We start from the raw sequence: 21343 nt of genomic DNA, 5'->3' as shown, positions 1-21343 counted from the left end.
GCACTGGTGGAGTCCCTCAGGGGATGCAGCAGTGCATGAGGCGGCAGGTGGCCAGGGAGAAGCCCACTCATGCCAGTCCTGCTGCACCTGCCACCACCCAGTAGCACTGCTGTGGAGGGGGGAGAAGCTCACGCTGCCGCAGCTGTGCTCACCAGCCATGAGCCCGGCATCTAGCTAAGCGGCACTCCCGCTGTGGGAGCTCACTGACCACCACGGAGCAGCTCATGCATTGAGCATCTGCCTCCTAGTGGTCAGTGCGCATCACAGCAATCGGTCAAACAGTTGACCAGTCACTTAGGGTTTTATATATATACAATAGATAGTAGGGAACAATCAAATCAGCACAATAAAATGAAACATCTATTTTCAATATAATTAGGAAATTTACTACAATTCTTCATATGAAATTCCTAAAAGATAAGAGCTCAGGGCACCATGCCTTTCAGGCATTGAGGTAGGGAGGGAAGATGGGATTGGAGGCTTAGAAAAATTTGACAAAGGCACATCAATATAGAACAAAAGGCAGGGCGCCCCCCCCTGCCCATTTGTAAGGAGAGTACATGGATACACTTATTTAGAAAAATAACATTATTTTCAGGAAATGGGATTTTTGTTGTTTGTTTGTTAATCCTCATATAAGGATATTTTTCCACTGATTTTCGGGGAGAAGGGAAGAGAAAGAGAAAGACAAAGAGGAACATCGATGTGAGAGAAACATATCAAATGGTTGCCTCCTGCATGAGCCCGAACAGGGCCTGGGCTAGGACCCTTTGGTCTGCATTATACATGGCCATACAAAGATAAGGCCCACTGGCTGCTTCAGTGGATATGCTATTCCCTTAAGAACCTCAAACTATATTCATATTAAAAAAAAAAAAAAAAAAAAAAAAAGATAAATATCTTTTCAAAATGAAGTCCTTAAGCTTCATCTAAGATTTTAAAAATGTTTAGCCAAAATCATCTAGAAATAACCTACAGTAAAGTGCTTACAGGTCCTAGATACTTTTAGAGTGTCTGCACGCCTCTCATCTGTCAGTCTGCTGTCCTCCCATCCCTTTCTCCTACCTTCCATCTCCAGCTCAGGGTGAGCAGAGCAGGGGCAGCCAAGCTTGCTCAGCAAGACCCACTCCATGGCCACAGGTGACCGGTCAGGGATAGATGTCTAATGTAAGCCACACAGAGTCTTGGGGAATTCGGAATTGAGATGGAAAGAATGGTTTTCTGATGGCTGGAACTTGGAGGCAAAGCTGAGGGTTATGGGAAGCCACCCTCCACCCACTGAGAGGCAGAGAGTGCTGGTTAGTAAGAAAATGAATAAAAGAGCCTGTGGACAGAAGCAGCAATAAACGGAGAGGCCTCTCAGGCTTCCCGCTGGCCTTCTGATTCTTGGGACCAGTTCTTCCCAAAGCCTGTGTTTATGATCTTCGATTCTATTAGACTCCACCCCTATCTCCTCATCACATGATCCCCTCTTTCTGGCATAGGCTAAATCAAAGTGATTTTTGCTAATAAGCAAAAAGTTCTAATTAATAAATCACTGTGGTAAGATTTAATAATACACTTAGTAGTTGGCAAGAAGTGGGAACTATGAATTACTCAGTTTATTGGTTACTCAGGGGGGAAAAGTAGAGGTATAAAATGCAAAAGATTGTAAAGAGCTTTATGAGGTTAATAACTAGACCACATGCATAAAATCTGTTTCACTGGTGCTTCTACCTTCTTCAGTCTCAAAGCTCGCTAGAACCAATAGTTTTAATTATACACATGTGGTTATAACCTTCAAAAACTTCTGAATTTGTTCATTCAACAAACATTACCTGGATGCCCAGGACCTGCTGGGCTCTATGAACGATGCTACCTCTTTCTCCGGGCTACATAGAGGAATGGAGCAGCAGAGACTCCTGGGAAGTTCAAAAATCAAGACCAGCCCTTTGCCTAAGCTCATGGGAAGTGCACCCAACCTACCCTAGGAGCAATGAAGGAAGGCTTCCTGGAGGGAGAAACTGTGTCCTGAAGGAGCAAAAGAAATCACTGGGGCAGACCAAAGGAGAAAGCTTTCCAGACACAGGAATAGTGTACCTAGGCATTGCAATCACAACCTGGCATGTTCTTGGAAGCGGAGATTAATCAACATTGGAGAAGGGCAAATACAAGCATGGGGAAATATACTAGATGGCTAGAATACAGAGTTCAGTTCCTCAATTTGTTCTCAACAGAATGGTTCCCAAAACAGGTTTCTGACTGATTTCTAAGACAATATTGCCTAAAAAGGGATTAATTACACATGTACTAGTAGATTGTTTGGACATTACTTCTTCCAGGAAACCTTCTTCGATCACCTAACACCAGGTGAGAAGTCTAGTATCTGCCCCAGACAGACCCAATCAAAACACTGAGCACAGGGCAGTAAGATTGCCCAATTATCTGTCTGTGGCCCCTTAGATTGTGGCTCCTTGCTCATCACAGCATTCGCAGCTTGGTGCAAAGCAGGCACTTAATGAAAATGCACTGAGTGAATGAATGGCAGACACTTCACTACCAAAAAACGAAATTAATTATTTCCCTGTTCATCAAAAAACACTCGACACTCTCCAGCCCTCAAGACAAGGTCTGCCCCCAGGTTTTAATTTTATTAAAATATTTTTAAACACTCATTTGCTTCCAAATGTAAAATAATATGTCTTCTGAAGGAGTCCGATTGTTTTTATCATTCAAGGATGCAGAAACCTAGGAAGGCTGAGAATTATCTCGTGGCTCTAGGAAAGCGCCCTCTGGTGGTAGGCCAGCCAGCACCTGCCATTCTGTGACCAGGTCCAAGAGGCTTGGGCTCTGAAACAGCACCTCTGCCACAGCCTCCTCAGTGATCACCACTCCGGGTCAGAAGCACCTGCAGCGCCCAGATGATAAGCTCCATGAGAACAGGAAAAATGTCTCCTTCACCCACGCATCCCCACCTGGCCTGGTGCAGGGGCTCAGCCAGAAGACAAACACTTGGTAATTGCCTGTCAAACAAGGGACTCACAGAGCTGTTTTCCGCAGTGTCCCTGCAATTTCTGCACCCTGAAGCCTTACTTATTTCTACAAAGGAAATCAGCCAGCCACACCCCTGCCAAGAGCAACACGCTGATGGTTACAATAGAATTCCTTTCCTCCCACCTCTCCATCCTCCAATTTTCTAAACTTCTTGGAACATTTTAAGAATAATCTTCTTTCTTATTTGCTTGATGTAGAGCTAAAATGAGGTGGCAAGCAACTGGGGTGGTTGGTAACTGTTGCTGCGTGTTATAGACATCCATGCACGGCACTGCTTTAGTTAAACAAATGAGCTCAGCTGTTCTGGCAGCAGGCAACTAACAAATCATCATTTGCAGTAAATAAAACTAAAATGGTACCGCAGAATATGCCAATGTTTCCAAGACAATTGGAAACCGAATGCTGTTTGTGAAGGTAGATTTGGGGCACTTAAAGCATACAAAAAAAAAAGGGCGAAAAGGCAGCAAATATTCACACCAATACAGATTAAATAAATTAGCACCATACAGAGTACTTCAAACACTCTATCCATATACAGACTCCCACAACTCCGGGTCAATCTGAGAAATGTCAACATGGGAGATTAGTGATAAATAATATAAAACTAGTAATCTCTTTTTAAAATATATTTTATTGATTTTTTTACAGAGAGGAAGGGAGAGGGATAGAAAGCTAGAAACACTGATGCGAGAAAAACATCGACCAGCTGCCTCCTGCACACCTCATCAGGGACGTGCCCGCAATCAAGGCACATACCCTTGATCAGAATCAAATCTGGGACCCCTCAGTCCGCAGATCTACGCTCCATCCACTGAGCCAAACCGGTTTCGGCAGTAATCTCTTAATCAAACTTTTGCTAAGTGAACTAAATCTAAATAAACAACCATATTGACCCAAAGACTAGATGTGGCTCTGAAGGAATCCTTTTCTGTGAGAGTATCAGGCTCCTCCTCCTCATCATTCCAGCAGCGACATGAACAGATGGAGTCTCAGAACAGGAGCCTCAGCCTTGCAGGTGACACCCAAATGAACAAGGAGACCTGTGCCCAAGAGTCAGACACACACACACACACACACACACACACACCCCAACCAAATTTGAAACCAGTCTCGGGATTTTCCATAGTTTTAAGAACCTTCAATGGGCTTCCCATAATTCAGCAAGGAAGCGGTAATTAAAATTTTCACACCGACAGGGAAGTTCTTAAACCTCACCACTGCTGTCTCTGGGTTACATAAGTCTGTTCTTTTACTTCATGAAGAAAATCTCCCTAGGAAGACACCTGTCATCATACTCAACCCCACGCTGTGCATGCTTCATAACAAAATTCCACAATAATACAGCTGAATTATATATTTCTAAGTTATATTTCAAGTAATCAATGTAATCTATGCGACCTCTGCTGAGAACAGCAATTTACATCATGACAAAGGTAAGTAACTGGGAAGCGTAGGTAGCAGAGAAGACTGGCAAGGGAAAATAGAGCAAAGGAGTGAAGAACCTTCAAGTCATGTTACAGAGATTGAATTGTACCTTACATACAACAGGAAGCCATCAAGCACAGAATCAAAAACACATACTAACGGAATTATTAAAGCAGCAGCAAGGTGCCCTGGTATGGGTAAAACCAACTTGAGATTTTTAAGGGGAGGGGGGTGTTATTAATAATAATAATGCCTGTATGGTGCACTGGATAAAGCCTAACCTTGTATTACAACGACTAAAATTAACCACCTCTGCCAAGTGCTGGGCCAGCTAACTTGGATAAACCACTAATGGTTACTACAGCAGAACACAGTCAAGTACATAATCTTTAAGAATTCTAGCTAATTCTACTAAAATAATATATTAAATCGGAACACTCGGAGGAAATACTAACAGAAAGAATATGGGAGGTCTGCATCGCTGGCCTCGTAGGAGGGTCACTTTCAATACTTTAACTCCAAGTGTTCTCCCTCTCAACTTAACCATGACCATCGATTAGCAAACTCAGGAACACTAGCGCATGGATTTCCAATCATGTGGCCTATTATTAAAAACACTGTACGCCCCGGGCATAATGGAGAGAGTACAGATTTTGAAGCCACAGAATTTAAGTTCAGCTTCCTCATCCCCTATTGGCATGGCCTAGCCACAATACTTCATTTGAGCCTGTTTCCTCATCTTTGAAAGGGCGGTGAGGATGCCGCCATCTCCGAGGACAGTGGTAAGGACTACTTACAATGTATGGAAAGTCCCCAGCACGGAGCTGGTAATTGTGAATTCCTAACCCAACAACATTACAGCAAAACCACAAGTACCAAACTGCCAAATGTATGTATTCATTTACAATATTTCCTACAAGTATTTTGCCAGTCTCTGCTTCCCCTCACCTCCACCATGGAACAGAGGGAAGTATAAAACATAAGTTAATTATTGGAGTACTTTTACACTTTGAAATAGTCTCAAACTGATGTAAAAAACAAAATAACTGTAGGTGACCTGCTTTCTTTACATTACTGTTTCACTATTGTCAAAATAAAACCCTTATGGATTACAAAGGAAATCAGTATTCCTTATTCACCCAGAAAAACTATTAACTTTTAATAAGTGGCAGGACAGAAATTAAATCTAGGTATTTTCTTTTTTTTAAAGAAAATGGCTTTGCCGAAACCGGTTTGGCTCAGTGGATAGAGCGTCAGCCTGTGGACTGAAGGGTCCCAGGTTTGATTCCGGTCAAGGGCATGTACATTGATTGCGGGCACGTCCCCAGTAGGGGCTGTGCAAGAGGCAGCTAGTCGATGATTCTCTCTCACCGATGTTTCTAGCTATCTATCCCTCTCTCTTCCTCTCTGTAAAAAAATCAATAAAATATATATTTTTTTAAATGCACACGTGTATAAAATTGTGTGGGAACAAGATTATGTTTGACGATTGGTTTTATAACTGGCTTTAATCACTTAGTATGCTAAGGATATTTTTCCATGTCTATAAACATGATTATTTTTAATGACTGTATATTGTTCTAGCACACAGATGTACCGTTTTATTTATTTCTAGAGGCCTGATGCATGAAAATTCATGCATATTACGCTTTGATTGGGTGTGCCCTGAAAGGACACCCCAGGAAAGCTAATGAATATTCTATGGAGATACTCCCTGGGACTACCCTTAAAATCCCTACCCTTAAAAGTCCTTGAAGCCGAAACCAGTTTGGCTCAGTGGATAAAGCATCGGCTTGTGGACTGAAAGGTCCTGGGTTTGATTCCAGTCAAGGGCATGTACCTTGGTTGCGGGCACATCCCCAGTGGGGGGGGAGGGGGTATAGGAGGCAGCTGATCAATGTTTCTGACTCTCTATCCTTCTCCCTTCCTCTCTGTAAAAAATCAATAAAAATATGTTTTAAAAGTTCCAACTAAGTATATACTTAGCAGAACTTCATTCATTTGAAACCCATTAATTTAGAACTTGGCATTTTTTGGCTAACATTGAGTTGACACTAACTTCTGTGTTATAATTTAAGAAAAGTATTTCAACAAGGGAGATTTAAGCTTCTGCCCAAAAAAAGGGTTTAAAGATTTTAGCACATTAATTGTTGATATGTAAATATGTAAATAAATTTGCTGATTAGATATAACTTGCAATCTGTGTAGACATATATATTATTAAAAATTCTCTCACCTTGATTATTTCATTTGACTTCTTCTAAAAACCCTGAAGTTGGCTGAGAAAACAGGAGTATCCTCATTATATAGATGACAGAGACTAAAAATAAACATAACTAACTTCTAGTTTCATACTCTTTCAACATAAAGAGTATTAATTTAGCTACTTTTTCTTATTAAAACAAACCCATGTAGCATCAATCTAACACAGTACCACTACTTGGAATTTCTATAGAAGCCTAAAATAAGTAGTGCCATACATCTACGTTGTGATTAAAAACATACAATTTATGTGAATGATAAAGAACTTGAAGAAAACAAAATTTTAAGTCTAATAAGGGAAGCAGAGGTCTTTCTTATAACTAACTGCTATGAAATAATAAACTGTAGTTTGGTCAGGAAGTTAAATTTTTTAATTACATATTCCCTAATCCACAGCTTTCAGTACTCTAAACTGGTTTTATTTTACTTGTAAGCACACTAATCTCATATGTGAATCTCAATAATGAAGATGATAAACTCATAGTTCAGACCTATTAATGAAAAGCTGATGGGCAGAGAGCAGTTGGTGGAGAAATTATAGATTTTGGAACATAGAATTGCTGAACAACTCAAGTAAATATAATTATGAAGTTCAGAAAATAAACATTGAAAATGCTTAAGTCTCTGTCACTGAAAATTTTGCCATAAAATGATTTCAAAATTGATATTATATTAATAATGTCATTTTCACCCACAACATACATACTCTGACAAATTATATGTTTGTCAGTTTAAAACACCATCTGAGCAAAACAACAAGTAACCATTCAGAAAAGTATGGAAGCATTCTTGAGACGTTTTTCCTCCCTTACCTTAGCAAAGAGAGAATTACAGAAATCATTCACAAAACTAACTAGAATCAGCCCATTCAGTGGTTAAACTGTGGGAATATTAATGTTTTAAAAAGGGCCTATTCATAGGAAAAAGTCAAAGGATAAAAACTGCACATAAATTTGTTATAGCAATTTTTAATGTACCAAACAGAACCAAAAAGGTATTTATATTCATGTGATTCACAGGCAATCCTATATGCTGTCATTCAACTGCCAAAATGAAAGGAACTGTAACTATGAAAGTGTCAAAGTTTCAGCAACTACCCTGTAGGATAATATTATATTTATTTTCTCAAGAAAGTAACAGAAAAAAAAAAAAAGACTTAAAAATTCAGATTCCAGCCAACATAGTGAGAGAAAGAAAGAAGGGTGCACTTGGAACAAAACTTACTTGTCCCCTTATTTTAATGTTTTAAACATGCTAGTTATATCTTCCCCCATATACACAATTTGTCTAAGGGAGAGATCACCTCTGGGCAAACTCAAGTATCTTCTAAAATGATTTTGCATAGAAAGGTATACATGAAAGAACAGATTTTGACTCGAGATGTAAAAACTGAACTTCTTTTAGTCCCTCAATTGAGAAACTAAGATGCCAAAAAGAAGTCTCAAATTATTTATTCCCTTAGTAAAATGGCCTAGTATACTCTTTTGGTTCCTGTTCAAGTAAACAGCCTGGCTGCACCAAACTGCCCTCCCCTGCTGATTTGTTCACCCACAACTACCCTCCCCTGCCGGCCATCTTGTAATGGCCATCTTGTGGCAGCCATCTTGTGACGAGGGCAGCCATCTTGTGGTGGCCATCTTGTGATGATGTCACGCAATGGCATGACGTCACGCAATGGCATGACGCCACCTAGGCTTTTATTATATAGGATGTAATCATTACATTTATGTTGTAAATAAGTACCTGTTATTATTATAAATAAATAAGAAAATATCTACAGTAGTTATCTGTATGTGATGAAACCTATTGCTGTTATTATGACCTATTGCTTTGAAAGTGCTTAAAAATGTGAATATAGCCCTGGCTGGTGTGGCTCAGGTGGCTGGGCATCATCCAGTGCACCAGGAGGCTGTTGGTTCAATTCCCAATCAAGGGCACATACCAGGGTTGTGGGCTCCATCTCTGGGAGGGGGTGTGCACAAGGCAGCCCATCGATGTTGTGCTCTCACATCAATGTGTCTCTCTCTCCCTCTCCCTTAAAAATGCAGTCAACTACTCTCTCTCTTTTTTTTTAAGTGAATATATTAGATGGTGATTCTTTTCTTATTGATGGTGCAGCTCTTAAACCATTAATTGAAGTTTGTTCTGTGATTATCCTCCCAAATGAGGATTGTAAAGCATGATGGCCAACAGATCTGTCTCAGTACTACACAAACCTGGTTTAAATCTGGTCCAGAACAGTTACTTACTAGCTGTGTGACATTGGATAACCTCCCTAGCTTCAGTTTTCCCAGGAATAATCACAGAACCTATCTCATAGATTGGGTGTGAGAACTTTATTAGGAAATGCATCTAAGGCAATGAGCCCAGCACCTGGCCCATTCCTCCATAAGTAACTGCTGCCCTGGCCAGTGTGGCTCAGTTGGTTGGGCCTGTACACTAAGGATTGCCGGTGCTATTTCTGGTAGAGGGCCAGCAGGAGGCAGCCAACTGATGTTTGCTCACGCATCAGCTTCTCTCTCCCCCTAAAAATAAATTTTAAAAATAATATAAATAAATAACTGCTAAGTTAAGATAGATGTTTGCATTAGCCAAGCCTCTTAGCTGAATGTGCATATTGTTTATCCTGTCAGGGGGATCCTAAAAGAAAAATCTCCCTCGTGCACTGTTGGTGAGAATGCAAACCCTAACAATGCTGACAAGAAATGAAAGACATTTAAAAGAAATTCTTTTAGAAAGTCAACAAACTGAAGTTTAAAAAATATAGTGATGTGGTGGTGGATTCGTACGATGGCTATTATTCAACCTAAAAAGAGGGGAAATTCTATTATGCTCTACAACATGGATAAAGCTTGAAAATGTTATGCTAAGTGAAATTAGCCAAACACAAAACGTCAAGTATTATGTGATTCCACTTATATGCGTTACCAAGAATAGGCAAATTCATAGAAACAAAGAATAGAGATCGTTACCAAAGGAGTTAGGGGAACAGGAAATGGAGAGTTATTATTTAATGGGGTACAGGGTCTCTGTTTGAAATGATGAAAAGTTCTGAAAATGAACAGAGGTGAGGACTATACAACGTTGAGAATGTACTTAATGCCACTGAATCATACACTTAAAAATGGTAAATTTTAAGTTATGTTCATTTTACCACAATAAAACAAAGTATGTGAGTAAAATCTACATTATCGGAGAGTTAGTAATTTACAGCAGACTAGGCTCAATGCTCAAACACTGGCATGAAGACATGCTTATCTCTTTAATACCCTGCAACGTAAGAAATCCTTAACATGGCAAAGGGCCCTGGGCACTGTGTTTCCTGCTCACTGTTCTGCCACCGGGACTTTTGCCATTCCTCTAACACAGAGAACTTGCTTCTGCGTTAGGTCCTTTATACCAGCTGCTCCTTCTGCCTGGATGCTCCTTCCCAGGATCTGCGTCCCTCACCCCCCAACTTCACCACCTGTCTCTGCTGAACTGCTGCTTCCCCAGAGACCCTCTATCTGAGGAAATCTCTGCTTTATATTTGTTCCCATCCCGTCCACTCCATGACCTTGCTCTGCTTTTTTTTTAATTTATTTATTTAATTATTTATTTTATTGCATTTGGCACTTTCAGCAATGACTTTATGTATTTATTTACTTATTACCCACACTTCCACTAAAATATAAACTTGATGAGGGCAGGGACCTCATTCCTCATCTTCACTGCGAGTTTTCCAGTGAATACCTGGCAGGAGATATCTGCAATGCTATCAACAATAATATATATATATATATTTTTTTTTTTTTAAGGTGGTACCTGGCAAATGGGAGGCATTTTTGGAAAAATAAATGTAAATATATCATATATAAATCATTTTTTTAAGTTACATAACAGTATAATCTCATGTTTGTAGGGGGGGAGCGGACATATAAATATATATATCCATCTACAGGCATGGGCATTTTAAAAAAAATAAATAAGAAAATATATGCCGGGACCGGTTTGGCTCAATGGATAGAGCGTCGGCTTGGGGACTGAAAGGTCTCAGGTTCGATTCCGGTCAAGGGCATGTACCTTGGTTGCGGGCATATCCCCAGTAGGGGGTGTGCAAGAGGCAGCTGATCGATGACTCTCTCTCATCGATGTTTCTAACTCTCTCTCTCTCCCCCATCCTCTCTGTATAAAATCAATAAAATATATTTTAAAAAAAATATCTACAGTAGTTATCTGTATGTGATGAGAATACATGACTGTTTTCCCTTCTGTTTCTGTATTTTCTTTTTCTTTTTTTAAAAATATTTTTTATTGATTTTTTTTACGGAGAGGAAGGGAGAGGGACAGAGAGCTAGAAACATCGATGAGAAAGAAACATCAACCAGCTGCCTCCTGCACACCCCTTACTGGAGATGTGCCCGCAACCAATGTACATGCCCTTGACCAGAATCGAACCTGGGACCTTTCAGTCTGCAGACCGACGCTCTATCCACTGAGCCAAACCGGTTTCAGCTGTTTCTGTATTTTCTAACCTTAATGAAAGAGTTGTGTGATTATTTTACCAACAAAGCTACTAAGAACTCATTGAACTTACATAATTACAGATATGTACAAAGATTTGGCTATAAAAAGTTCATCAGAGTTTTATATATAATCATGCAAAATAAGAAACATGTTCAACATTAGTTCAATAGTTATGTATATCAAACTATGTTGTATGCCGAAGCCGGTTTGGCTCAGTGGTAGAGCGTCGGTCTGCAGACTGAAAGGTCCCAGGTTCGATTCTGGTCAAGGGCATGTACGTTGGTTGCGGGCACATCCCCTGTAGGGGGTGTGCAAGAGGCAGCTGGTCGATGTTTCTCTCTCATCGACATTTCTAGCTCTCTATCTCTCTCCCTTTCTCTCTGTTAAAAATCAATAAAATATATTTAAAAAACAAAACAAAAAAACAACAACTATGTTGTAGGGAAACACTGTAGGAGGAAAATGTAAATTAAAGAAACATATAGAATATGATGCAAGCACTTTAAATGAAAGGATATACACAACATGTTAACAATGGTTACTTCCCATTGTTAATATTTTTATCTTTTTACCCTCCTTGTGCTTTCCTGAATTTAAAGTACTGAAAATTAACATGCATTGCTCTGGTACTCAGAAAAATGATTTTAAGTGATTGTGCCTAAAGCTGCCTTCTTGCCTTATTTGAGCACCATCTAGTGCTCAGTATATATAACACAACTTTCATAATACAGTAAGGTTTCTAAAGAATAGCCTTTATAAAAAAGGCATTGTGGAAGCACAAAGACAAATATTGCTAGAATCAGTGCCTGGCCTAATTTTTAAAACAACTGAACAATTAACTCAAAAGAGTCATAGATTTTTGATCGTTACGATAAAGCAGTCATCAGAAAATTGGTTAAATTTCTGTTGCTTATTTTCAACTCTCAAGACAGAGCCCTTGATGGTGTTTAAATTAATGGCTATTTATTCCTGAAAGAAGAGGAAAGTCAGGCACTGTACATGCCTCATGGTGTCTTATCCTTCTCACAAATCTACACTGTGGGCATTATGATTCCATTTAGAGGCTTAGTAAGATGAAGTAGCTCGCCTAAGCTCAAAAAGCTAATAAATAAGTGGGGAGACTGAGACACAAGACAAAGTTGGTCTGGCTCCAAAATCTATGCTCCCCTACCACGCTTCACTGCTTCTGTTCTCCATGCTTCACCCCAAATCACCACACCTTTTGGCAAAATGATTCTCATTCTAAATAAGCTGTCACCATAGTGCCCAGCGCTGCTCTCACATCTAGAATCTTAAGCTCATTAACAACAAGAAGCCTTGAGAGAGAATCCAAGATGGCTGCTCGGGTAGACACCTAGCCGCAGCCGCACGCAACAATTTCAATAAAATACAACTAAAATATAAAATGGACATTACCCAGAACTACAGGAAAGTCAACTGACTGGAAATTCTACAACAAGAAGCAAGGAGAAAACCAGAAGGAAGCGCGGAGGAGCTGTAAAAGCCCAAGGTACGGAGACACGCGGCGCGCAGAGAGGACGGAGCCGGAGAGGAGGGAGGCCGAGTGCCTGGCTGGCGTTCCCTAGCGGGAAGGAGATAAACACTCCGACTGTGCTGGGCCCCCAACTGCTCTGAACCCCCATTCTAGGCCAGACCCCGGGGACCCAGGCTCATCCAGAGGGAGCTGGGCTGTAAGGCGGAACCCGGGGAAGCGGCGAAAGGAGGTCCCAGAGGCGCGCACACAGTGCGCAGAGAAGGGACAGCCGGCTGTGCCGTAGGACTGCCCTGGCGGGAAGGAGACAGGCTCCAGACTGCTCTGAACGCCACCTCCAACTCCACTTCCAACTGAACTGAACCCGTTTCGGGCCCATTGCGGGAGAGCTTACACTGTTTGGTAGCAGGCGAAAATCGAGGGCACCTTTCTCTCAAAGGTGCTTGCAACAAGTACTGAAGGACCCTGAGTCTCAGGAGTCGCATAGGGCGGGGCTGACGGAAGCCAAGGCTGTAGGCTCCACCCTGAAACCCCGCCCCATCAGGAAAGCTGCCTGCGAAAATGCCTAAACCAAATAGATCACAAACGAAAGAAATGGAGGACAAAAAGCGACTGGATATAGAGTTCAAAACCACACTTATAAGGTTTTTCAAGAGACTCCTAGAAAAGGCCGATAAAATAAATGAGACCTATGAGGATATGAAAAGGACTCAACAAGAAATGATAAGGGATCAACAAGAAATAAAGAATACATTGTCTGAAATAAAAAATATTATACAGAGTCCTAAAAACATAATAGAAGATCGCAAGAATCAAGTCAAAGATTTGGAACATAAAGAGCCAGAAGACACTCCTCTGCAGAAGCTAGAAGGCAAGAGAATCCAGAAAATTGAAGATAATGTAAGAAACCTCTGGGACAACTTCAAACGATCCAACATCAGAATCATGGGGGTCCCAGAAGATGAGAGAGAGCAAGATATCGAAAACATACTGAAAGAAATAGTGACAGAAAACTTCCCCCACCTGGGGAAAGAATTGGACTTACAAGTCCAGGGAGCACACAGAACTCCAAATAAGAGGAATCCAAAGAGGACCACACCAAGACAAATCATAATTAATATTCCAAGAGCAAAGTTCAAAGAGAGAATATTAAAAGCAGCAAGAGCTAAGCAGGTGGTTACCTATAAAGGAGCACCTATACGATTGTCAGCTGATTTCTCAACAGAAACCATGCAGGCCAGACGGGAATGGCAAGAAATATTCAAGGTGATGAATAGCAAGAACCTACAGCCAAAAATACTCTACCCAGCAAAGCTATCACTCAGAATCGAAGGTCAGATAAAGAGCTTCACTAATAAAAAAAAGCTAAAGGAGTTCATCACCACCAAACCAGAATTATATGAATTGCTGAAGGGGGTTCTTTCAGAAGAGAAAGTAAATAAAGATAAAAATTATGAACAACAAATACGTAACTATCAACAAGTGAATCTAAAAACCAAGGAAATTAAAAAAAAAATCTGATGAACAATATTAACTGTTGAATATAATAGAATCAGAGGTATGGAAGGGGAGTGAACTGATGATTCTTGGGGAAAAGGGGAGAGGGGAATGTGGGAAGAGACTGAACATAAACTGTGCACCTATGGATGAGGACAATGGGGAGTGGAGAAAGGGCAGAGGGTGGGGTGGGAAGGGGGGGGAAAGGAACACTTGTAATAATATGAACAATAAAAATTTATTTAAAAAAAAAATAAAATAAAATAAAAAATAATAAAAAAAAAAATAACAACAACAAGAAGCCTTGACAAGGATGTGGAGAAAAGGGAACCCTCGTGCACTGTTGGTGAGAATGCAGACTGTTGCAGCCATTGTGGGAAGTAGCATGGAGTTACCTCAAAAAATAAAAAATGAAACTGCATTATGGCTAGTAATTCCACTTCTGGAACTGTACACAAAGAAATCCGAAATACTAATTTGAAAGAATATATGCACTCCCATGTACACTGCAGTTATTTACAATAGCCAGGATTTGGGAGCAGAATAAGTGCCCATCAGTAGATGAGGGGATTAAAAAATCTGTGGTGCACTTACACAAAGGAATAGGATTCAGCCGTAAAAAAAATCTTACCTTTTGCAACAGCCTGGATAGACCTGGAGAATATCATGTATGCTAAATGAAGTAAGTCAGTCAGAGAAAAGCAAGTACCATAAAATTTCACTTATATGTGGAATCTAACGAACAAAATAAACGAACCAAGTAGAGACAGATTCATGGGTACAGAGAACAGTCTGACAGCTGTCAGAGGGTAGGAGGTTGAGGGTTGAGTGAGAAGGATGAAGGGATTAAGCAAAGAAAAAAAAAAAAGATTCATGGACACAGTATTGTGATTGCCAGAAGGAAGGTAGGGTGGGGGCAGGTAGAAGAAAATAAAAGGGGGATAAATGGTGATACCCGTGTTTCCCCGAAAATAAGACATCCCCTGAAAATAAGACCTAGCGCAACTTTGGGAGAAAAAATTAATATAATACACTGTCTTATTTTCGGGGAAACAGGGTAGGAGACTTGACTTGGTGTGGTAAACACTCAATACAATATACTGATGATGTACTATAGAACTGTATTCCTCAAACCTGTATAATTTTATTAACCAATGTCACCCCAATAAATTCTTTTTAAAAAATATTGATGCTCAAATCAATCTAAAACAAAAACTTCTAAAATCTATTAACTGGATACATCAGTTTCACCAGGATGTAGAACTTCCGTTCCCTGCTTAGGCACAGAACTTCAGCCTTCATCACATGGTGGTTACTTAACTGCTACTGCCTCACATTTGGTTTTCTTGACCTACTTTCTCTTCCTTCCTGCTCTTTCCAATCAATCAAAGCAACCTCCCTAAAACAATACTTTCCCCAAATCCATTCAACAACAGCCTACCAGGGGTCAGAATTCTAATCCTCAGCTTTCTAACAGGCGTGCCAAAAAATGGGCAACAGATGGACAGATTTTGATGTTCCCAATCCCCACCCAATTCAGAGCCTCCAGGCCACTAGACCAGCCTCATCAGTTTACCCTGAAACATCATGAAAAGCAGGGGTTAACAAAAGTAGGCGTACAGTTGTGATTATGCAAAACACAGTTTATTCCTGTATTATTATTTTTAAATGTATTGTATTGATCTTTTACAGAGAGGAAGGGAGAGGGACAGAGAGTTAGAAACATCGATGAGAGAGACATCGATGAGAGACATCGATCAGCTGCCTTCTGCACACCCCCTACCAGGGATGTGCCCACAACCAATGTACATGCCCTTCACCAGAATTGAACATGGGATCTTTCAGTACACAGACCGATGCTCTATCCACTGAGCTAAACTGGTTTTGGCTATTCCTGTATTATTATTAACTAGAGGCCTGGTGCACAGATTCATGCACCGGTGGGGTCCCTCAGCGTGGCCTGTAGCGATCGGGCCGAAACTGGAGTCCACACCATCTGCTGCTCCTGCCTGCAGCTCCCACTCATCCTGGCCTGCTGCAACTGCCACAGGTTCGCACCCAGTCAGTCCCATTCAGGAGAGGCTGGCATCTCTGCAGTGACACTCACCAGCTATGAGCCCTGCATCTGGAGCCTGTGGGTCAGCTGGGCGATGCTACTGCTGTGGGAACACACTGACCACCAGGGGGCAGCTCTTTCATTGAACATCTGCCCCTGCCCCCTGGTGGTCAGTGAGTGTCGAGACTGGTTGACAAGTTGTTCGGTTGCTTAGGCTTTATATAGACTAGAGGCCCAGTGCACAAAATTCATGCTCAGGTGTTGTCCCTAGGCCTGGCAGGTGATCAAAGCGCTGCAGCGACCCCACTGCCAGCACTGCCCCCTGGTGATCAGCGCACGGTCATAGCAAGCTGTCAAACTCCTGGTCTAGGGAACAATTTGCATATTAGGCTTACCGTATTTTCCGGCGTATAAGACGACCCCCTAATTTTACAGTTAAAACATAGGTTTAGGCCTATATTTGCTGTATAAGACTATCCCCCACTTCTGAGGCAACACCAGTTCTTTTTTTTACTGTTTCTTCAGTAATATCATTCCAGGCTTTTATGACAAAGTTACACAAAACACCCAATTGTGGCGCACGCATGTTTCCTCCTTTTGTGAATATCCAGACGATTTTCGGGATCAAGTTGGAAAATTCGTTTAGCGGCATATCCAGACGATTTTCGGGATCGAGTTGGAAAATTCATTTAGCGGTATATCGAGACTTTTTTGGGATATACTTGGCGTATAAGATGACCCCCCAATTTTCGGTTGACTTTTTTGTTTCAAAAGTCGTCTTAGCCGAAACCGGTTTGGCTCAGTGGTAGAGCGTCGGTCTGCGGACTGAAGGGTCCCGGGTTCGATTCCGGTCAGGAGCATGTACGTTGGCTGCGGGCACATCCCCAGGTGGGGGATGTGCAGGAGGCGGCTGGTCGATGTTTCTCTCTCATCGATGTTTCTGGCTCTCTATCTCCCTCCCTTCCTCTCTGTAAAAAATCAATAAAATATATTTAAAAAAAAAAAAAAAAAAAAAAAAAAAAGTCGTCTTATACGCCGGAAAATACGGTATATTATATAGGATTATTGTATTATAACTGTAAACCTACTTTTGCTCACCCCCCCATATGTTGGGAAGTGCTTGCATTACTCCCTAAAATATGTTCCCAACCTATTACATTGTTTATCCTGTCCTCCTAACATAAACTGGAAAAATTAATGGAAGTTTTTTGGTCATACTTAATTCACAGCACAAGAATCACTTCTACTCGTACGTATAAGATTATTCACTGATGTATTATCTGTAATAACAAAGTACTAGAAGCAATTCAAGTGGTAAAAGTATATTGCTACATTAATTTTGTTATATTCAGTTATGACATGCAATGCCCCATCAAAATAATGTGGAAGCTAATATAGAGAACACTCTCTAAAATATAGTCATTGAAAAAAAGCACAAAGAACAGAAGTGGGTGCTATTATTAGTCTAAAATTAAGGGGATGCATGTGCTATGGTCTGAATGTTTATGTCCCCCCAAAATTCATATGTTGAAATCCTAACCCCTACAGGCACAAGTATATTGCATTAGTAGGTGGGCCTTTGAGAGTGATTGGATCATGAAGGGGGAATCCTCATGAATGGGATTAGGGCCTTTTATTGTTAGAAAGGCCCCAGAAGCTGGTCGGCTCCCTTCGCTGTGGGGACAGAGAGAATGTGCGGGCTGTGAACCAGAGGAGGGTCACTGTCCAACCATGCTGGTGCTGAGAGCTGACTTCCTGTCTCCAGAACCCTGAGCAATAAATTCTTGCTGTAAGCTACCTAGTTGGTGGTATTTTGTTAAAGTAGTCCCCGTGGACTAAAACAACATGAAACATCCTTAAAAGGACTTTAAGAAAAGTGATAACATCTGTTGCCTCTGGGAGAGAGAACTAAGCATGTGTGAGGACAGAAGAAGGAGACTCCCAGTTTTATAACCTTTCAATCTTTGAATTTTGATCCAGAAGAATGCATTATCTTTTTCATACAAAAATAAATAAAATTATAATTTATTAAATTCCATCTACAGACATCATGGCTCTCCCATCTTGTCTTATCATCCGCCAATGCTAGGGAGGGCTCTAGCCCACAGGACAGGCCCCTGTGATCAGCTCTTTCCTTCAGGCAGGCTAGTATCCCACTGGTCCACACCCACACACGGAACTGTGTTATGCCTCAATGCCTTTGTCCATGCTCTTTTAAAAAATGTCAGGAATGCCGAAACCGGTTTGGCTCAGTGGATGGAGCGTCAGCCTGCGGACCAAAAGGTCCCAGGTTCAATTCTGGTCAACATTGGTTGCGGGCACATCCCCAGTGGGGGGTGTGCGAAAGGCAGCTGATCGATGATCTCTCCCATTGATGTTTCTAGCTCTCTATCTCTCTCTCTTCCTCTCTGTAAAAAATCAATAAAAATATATTATATAAAAAAAAAAAATGTCAGGATTCTGCCCTAGCTGGTTTGACTCAGTAGCTAAGTGAACTGAAAAGTCACAGATTCTATTCCAGTCAAGGGTACGTACCTCTGTTAGCGGCTCCATCCCTGGCCTTGGTCAAGGTGCGTGTGGTAAGCAGCCAATAGATGTTTCTCTCTCACTTCAATGTTTCTGTCTCTTTCTCCCCTTTCTCCCCCCTCCTTCCTCTCTTCCACTCTTTCTAAAAATCAATGGGAAAATATCCTTGGGTAAGAATTAACTAAAATTAAATTAAATTAAATTAAATTAAATTAAATTAAATTAAACAAAATAAATAAAATAAAATAAAAATGTCAGGATTCTCCTTCTTGCTTGCTCTGCTTCTAAATCATCCACCTTCTTTGGGCCTCTGTTCATATTGCAACGCCTCCAAAATATTTTCCAGAATCCTGAAATCATGCCTATCTCACACAGTATCCATGTATCCTCTTTTTACTTACATATCTGGAATATGGCTGGAATTTAAATATATCTTATAAATAAATTATTTTATAAAATGAAACAAAAACTGTTTAGTCAGGAAGTAATAAGTTCTGCTGAAGGAAAGAGTAATTACCACAATATTATGCAATTGGAATATTTTTTAAAAGTGAAAATCTGATCATGCCCTTTCTGATGAAAATCTTTCCATGGTTTATACTGATATTAGGACAAAAATCAAAACCCCCATATCTTCCAAACCTCCTCCCTCACCACTCCTCTTTAGTTCCACACACCTGACATGTTATTCCTCACCACTGGGCTTTCCTTATGTTGTTCCCTACCTGGACCAGTCCTCGCCTATTTCTCTGGCTCAGGAGTCAGTTTAAAAGTGAAATATTGGTTTCCATCTATCAGATTGACAAAGGTCAAAAAGTCTAAAACTGCATTAAATTGACAAAGATGTGCGGATATATACCTTCTCACATATTGCTGGTAGTAGTATAAATTGGCACAACTTCCATGGAGCACAGTTTGGCAATATCTACCAAGGTTACAACTGCATATGCAGTTTGACCCAGCATGTTTACTTTCTAAACTAGAGATATATTTGTATGCATGAGAAATAATGTATGTAGCATTATTTGTGATAGCAAAAGATTGGAAACAATCTAAATGTCCACCAAGAGAAAAACTCATTATATTCTATAAATATTCTGCAGACATTTAAAAGAAATATATGCTTAGATATATTTTAATTAATTGGGAAGAAAATGCCAGATAGCAAGGAAAAAAGAAAAAGCAAGGTATGTGAAGTATGCTAACCCTGTGCTTATATAATTTTACAAAAATGCCTGAGATATATGCTCAAATAACCTTGTACTATCTTTAGAAGGATTAAAAAAAAAAAAAAAAAAATTCTTGCCGAAACCAGTTTGGCTCAATGGATAGAGCGTCGGCTTGGGGACTGAAGGGTCCCGGGTTCGATTCCGGTCAAGGGCATGTACCTTGGTTGCGGGCATATCCCCAGTAGGGGGTGTGCAAGAGGCAGCTGATAGATGACTCTCTCTCATCGATGTTTCTAACTCTCTATCTCTCTCCCTTCCTCTCTGTACAAAATCAGTAAAATAAAATTAAAATTAAAAAAATTTAAAAAAATTCCACCAGGAATCATCTCTGGGAAAGGGAGGGGGTTGAGTGGAAGAAAAGAAAACTTACTTCCTAATTTTCTACCTTTTGGATTGTCTACTGGTACATGTATGATAAACAGGCAGACAATGGATGGATGGATAAATGGACGAAGAAACATTTAAAAACAATTTTTTTTTTAACTGAACTTAGCACACAAATGTATGTGGCCCCCTATACGAATTTTAATCTCCAAGTGATCTCTTACCTGCTGGTTGGTGCAGGGAAAGAAAATGAGAGAAGCTGATTCCAGAACGGGTCATTCTCAGAGACAGATTCTGTGCCTGATAACTTTTTTAAGTACTCATTTTTAGGAAGATCACCAATCCTGCTGCTGTTTGATCCCATCTTCTAATCTGGTAGACAAGTTGTCCTTAAACCTTCATTTCCACAAAACCTAGAAAAAGATAAAGAAATTTCAAACTTATTCAAAATAATCCTCAAACTTTTCCATACCCTTGACGTAAATGTAAAAAAAACTGTAAACTTACTAAAAGAAATCACACCTTTTTTTTATTTTTAAATGTATGAGACATCAGATACAAAGTTACAAGGAGAAAAAGGGAGCTAACATCTGTCTTAACCAACACAAATACAAAAATCAGAATGTGTACTTGTAGATCTTAGAATGGGCATACCTCACCCCCCAGGCAGCAACAAAGGTACTATCTGCTGAGCAGATGAAGGCAGTGCCCGAGGCAGCTGAAATGATGAACACGCAAAGACTAGCCACTGGAGTACTCCTGTCAGAAAGTTCACCTGCTCCCCACCCTCACAGAAAGCAAAGTAGCAAACCCTTCTGCCATGGATCATACCAAGCTTACACACACACACACACACACACACACACACACACACACGACCTGGCCCCAATTTACTGTATTTTCTTACCTATGAAAACAAGAATAAAATGGAACTTGAAAAACCATGTATCCAGTCAGCTCACCTCCTAAGAGTCCTACTGCTTTCCCTCTTGC

General features: G+C 40.5%; 1 protein-coding gene across 5 annotated transcripts in view; it reads right to left on the bottom strand.

Annotated features, from left to right (window-relative positions):
• DYM (dymeclin) overlaps window positions 1–21343 on the bottom strand; it is a 319690-nt gene that overhangs the window by 204593 nt on the left and 93754 nt on the right. For all 5 annotated transcript variants that reach the window (XM_084888932.1, XM_084888931.1, XM_084888929.1 and 2 more), the window contains one exon: window positions 20575–20763. In XM_084888932.1, the coding sequence (XP_084745058.1) occupies window positions 20575–20714 (140 nt within the window). In that variant the 5' untranslated portion in view covers window positions 20715–20763. The remainder of the gene's footprint in view (window positions 1–20574; window positions 20764–21343) is intronic.

The sequence above is a fragment of the Pipistrellus hanaki genome (assembly GCF_964339955.1).
Source record: "Pipistrellus hanaki genome assembly, chromosome: 6".
Classification (NCBI taxonomy): Eukaryota; Metazoa; Chordata; class Mammalia; order Chiroptera; family Vespertilionidae; genus Pipistrellus; species Pipistrellus hanaki.
Note: the sequence above shows the minus strand (reverse complement) of the source record. Positions and strands in the feature narration are given on the sequence as shown.